This window comes from Phaseolus vulgaris, chromosome 2 (genome assembly GCF_051622355.1).
Source record: "Phaseolus vulgaris cultivar YP4 chromosome 2, ASM5162235v1, whole genome shotgun sequence".
Classification (NCBI taxonomy): domain Eukaryota; kingdom Viridiplantae; phylum Streptophyta; class Magnoliopsida; order Fabales; family Fabaceae; genus Phaseolus; species Phaseolus vulgaris.
The window spans coordinates 26,640,197-26,643,993 of NC_143499.1; the positions used below are offsets into that span (position 1 = coordinate 26,640,197).

Genomic DNA, 3,797 nt, shown 5'->3' on the forward strand with positions numbered 1-3,797 from the left:
ACTGGATTGCAGACAATGCCTTTTCATCCATCTCATCCCACTACTCCTCCGTCATAGTGGTTGGTCTCATCATTTTACCTGCCAGAACTTTCTTTAAACCATTCTAGGTGAGAACAACTAGCATCTGGACTCGCCAGATAGCAAAGCTGATTTTACCATCAAATTTCTCAATATCCAATTTTGACATTATTGAACAATAGATCCTGGTTGAATTATCAAAAAGCTCTGGTGCCAATTTGTAGGGATATCGTGTGCGGAAGCGTGATAATTTCAACCAAAGATTATGAGAAATTAAAGTAACAAGTAAAGTGAGAATGATACCAGAATTTTTAGGTGGAAAACCCCTTTAAATAGAGGTGAAAAACCACCGGCGAGAGAGCCAAAACTTCCACTATAATGGTACTGGGAGTACAATGAATTCCTCTCAGGCTAATGATACATAGCCCCAAAACAAATTCTCTCTATATGGGTTAAACACTTACACCCAAGAGCAGAAATAGAGAGTATAGGAAAAGAGAGAGGAAGCAAGTGTGTGTTGCTGTTTTTATTTTTTTTGTGTTACATTGCTTGAAGGAAGCCACTATATATAGTGGTTCTAGGAGACAACAATAATAAATACAATTAATGGTAATTAACCTCCCATTGATTGCAATTGATTGCGGCAATTAACCTCCCATTGATTGCAATTGATTGTGGCAATTAACCTCCCTTTAATAACAATTAATTGTCAACGGTAAGTAACCTCCCATTTATGCCAAGTTAACGGTAAAGGTGAGTCATAACCCACAGTACTATATGGTCGCATAAAAGAAGTTCTTCCTCTAGTTATTGATGAGAGCCAATAAACTTTTCTATAGAACAGAGGATTGCTTGACAGTGTTCTTATGGCTAATGAGGTGGTGGAAGAGCTAAGGAGAAGAAGGAGGGCGGGGGTGTGTATGAAGGTGGATTATGAGAAGGCGTATGATTCAGTTAAGTGGAGTTTCCTATATGATATGCTCCACAGACTAGGTTTCCATAGCAGATGGATAAAATGGGTCAGAGGGTGTTTGGAATCCGCTTCAGTGTCAGTTCTGGTCAATGGAAGCCCAACGAAGAAATTCAAACCCTCTAGGGGACTGAGACAAGGTGATCCATTGGCTTCGTTCCTCTTTCTTATTATAGTTGAAGGGTTGACAGGGCTTGTGAGGCAAGCGGTAAAGGCAAAGTCACTTTCAGGTGTGAAAGTGTGGGGGGGGGGGGGGGGGGGGGGGGGGGGGCGACGTGGAAGTATGCATGTTTCAATTTGGTGATGACACTCTATTCATGTGTGGAAACTCCTACACCAACATTTTCACTATCAAGGCGATTCTGAGGTGTTATGAGCTTCTGTCTGGTTTAAAGATCAATTTTCACAAATCAAGATTGGCAGGTATTAATGTTGACAGAAATACCATAGAAATGTATGCTAAAACCCTAAACTGTAAGTCCATGAAGATCTTTATTTAGTACTTGGGGTTCCTAAAATGTATGCTAAGAAGGATACAGTTTTGGGAACCAATTTTGAACAAGTTAAGTGCTAGACTTAGTACATGGAAAGGGAGATTTCTTTCTTTGGCTGGCAGAATTTGTCTTATTAAGTCAGTGTTTACTGTTATTCCTCTTTTCTATTTATCTTTTTATAAAGCTCCAACAGCGGTGTGTGAAAAGATTGTTACTATTCAGAGGAGATTCATGTGAGGTTGGGGAAAAGTACTCAAACCAATCTTCTGGGTCAGCTGGGAGAAGGTATGTAAACCTCTGGATGAAGAAGGAATGGGGGTTAAAGATGTCAGGAAGTTCAATTGTGCTCTATTGAAAAAAATGGAAATGGAGGATGCAGAGTGATGAAAAAGGGAAATGGAAAGATATCCTAGAATCCAAATATGGAACGGTTGATGGGAGTATACATTGTCATCGGAAATTTCAATCTTGGTGGTGGAGAGATATATCAAAAGCTTGTGGTGAAGGAGATGAAGTTGGGTGGTATCAACAAGCCCTATCTTGGAAAATTGGTTATGGGAACAAAGCTAGATTTTGGGAAGATGCTTGGGTAGAGAATGTGAATATTAGTACCCTGTTCCCTAGACTACACTCCTTGTCTCTGGATCAAGATCTAAAGGTGGGGGAGGTTGGCGAATGGGGGGAGTTAGGGTGGCAATGGCGGCATAACTGGAGAAGGAGCATGTTTGTATGGGAATCTGTGTTGGAGGATGACTTGCTAAGATATTTAGCTAAGGGGGCTCTGAATAAGGAAGCCAACGATTGTATTGTGTGGGGAGGGGAGGTATCAGGGGCCTTTTTAGTGAAGTCGTCCTATGCTTGTTTGACTAACCAAGATTCTGGCACTAAGGAAGGAATCTTTAAAATGTTATGACAAACAATAGCAACACCAAAAGACCAAACCACTGCTTGGAGGATCCTATTAGATAAACTTCCTACCAAAAACAATTTCATTCGAGGATCCTATTAGATAAACTTCCTACCAAAAACAATTTCATTCGAAGAGGTGTACTTATTAGCTCGCCATTATGCATGTTCTGCCAAGCCTCGTAAGAGTCGACCCAACACTTGTTCTGTGAGTGTACACATATTCAGCGAGTATGCATTCTTTGTTATAGTTGGATAGGTGTCGTGCTGGCACAACATAATGACTTGAAGTGTCACTTTGAGAATTTTCACTTAATGCACTTCATCTCTAGGTAGAATCAAGTTTGGAAAAGTATGTGAGTGATAATAGTAAGGTGTATTTAGATCAAAGAAACGGGGTTAAAAAGGAATTCCGGATGCAAAAGAAATTTTTCCCTCGGCACAACTATTATCTTGGTTTTGGTTGGTTTTTGGTTGAAACATAGGATAAAACTCTGTCTGATTGGATCCTAAATCCTAACCAATGCATACCAAGTATTGACTGAAAGGAAGGTATGCTGGGAGCTTTTTTGGGTGATACTGGGGAGATAAGGTTGGAGGTGGAACATACTGTTGTTGTTTTGGTAGAGGGAGAAGGTCTGATGACCTGTACATATGAGTTCGCCTAGGAAGAAATCAGGTTTTGAAGGAAATGGAAGAAGTAGGAGTATATGCTGGGTGTAGTAGCTGCTGGGCGATGGACTCTTGTACTTGGCAGCAGGAAAATATTCTGTGTGTAATGTGGTCCCTCAACACAAATTGCGTGCTGCCAAGAGGAAACATTTTCTTGGTGATTAATTGGGGGTGGGTGCGCGACAATATCAATGTTCAAAGAACTCCAAAGTTAGGGGTTAAGCGTTTCTATCAGCTGGATCAGAGGCACTAGAGGTGCAGATTTACTGGGTTTCTTTTTTCGGGTTACTATATGCAGCTATGGAGAGCCAGTTAAAGATGTTGTAACAACCCATACAGAATCATGGGCGTCAGATGTGGCCATCACAATCCTTGAAATTTTTCCCCTTGAATTGAGCATTGCAGGAGGACCGGATACTCCTTCGGTTTGGCTGGATGGATGAAGGTCCGTAAAGTACTCTTGGAGCTACGAAAAGCCAGGACGCTCTTACATGCTTAATGTCTTTGCTGCTGGGAGAAAAGGCTATTGTGGAGGAAGGGTTTGGTGCTTTAAGGGGATGAATATATTTGTTTTTTGTTCAACCGAGGGGCCTATGAAGTGTGGTCCTGGTGTGATGTAATCAATCTTGTAGGTGCGGGGCGGGGCTCTAATTTTTAGAGCCATAATGACGAGCATGACAGTCACTCGGTGGTGGAGGGAACATGAAGGAATGTTGTCAAGGGCATAACAGGGCAGC

At 41.5% G+C, this 3,797-nt stretch overlaps 1 protein-coding gene across 1 annotated transcript; it reads left to right on the top strand.

The window, feature by feature from the left end:
* Positions 1-884: 884 nt before the first annotated feature.
* Positions 885-3,503, top strand: LOC137809287 (uncharacterized). The gene is made up of 5 exons (XM_068610418.2): positions 885-1,196; positions 1,667-1,767; positions 1,855-2,305; positions 2,721-2,740; positions 3,359-3,503. The coding sequence occupies exons 1-5, from the start codon at positions 885-887 to the stop codon at positions 3,501-3,503; spliced, it is 1,029 nt and encodes a 342-aa protein (XP_068466519.2).
* Positions 3,504-3,797: the final 294 nt, after the last annotated feature.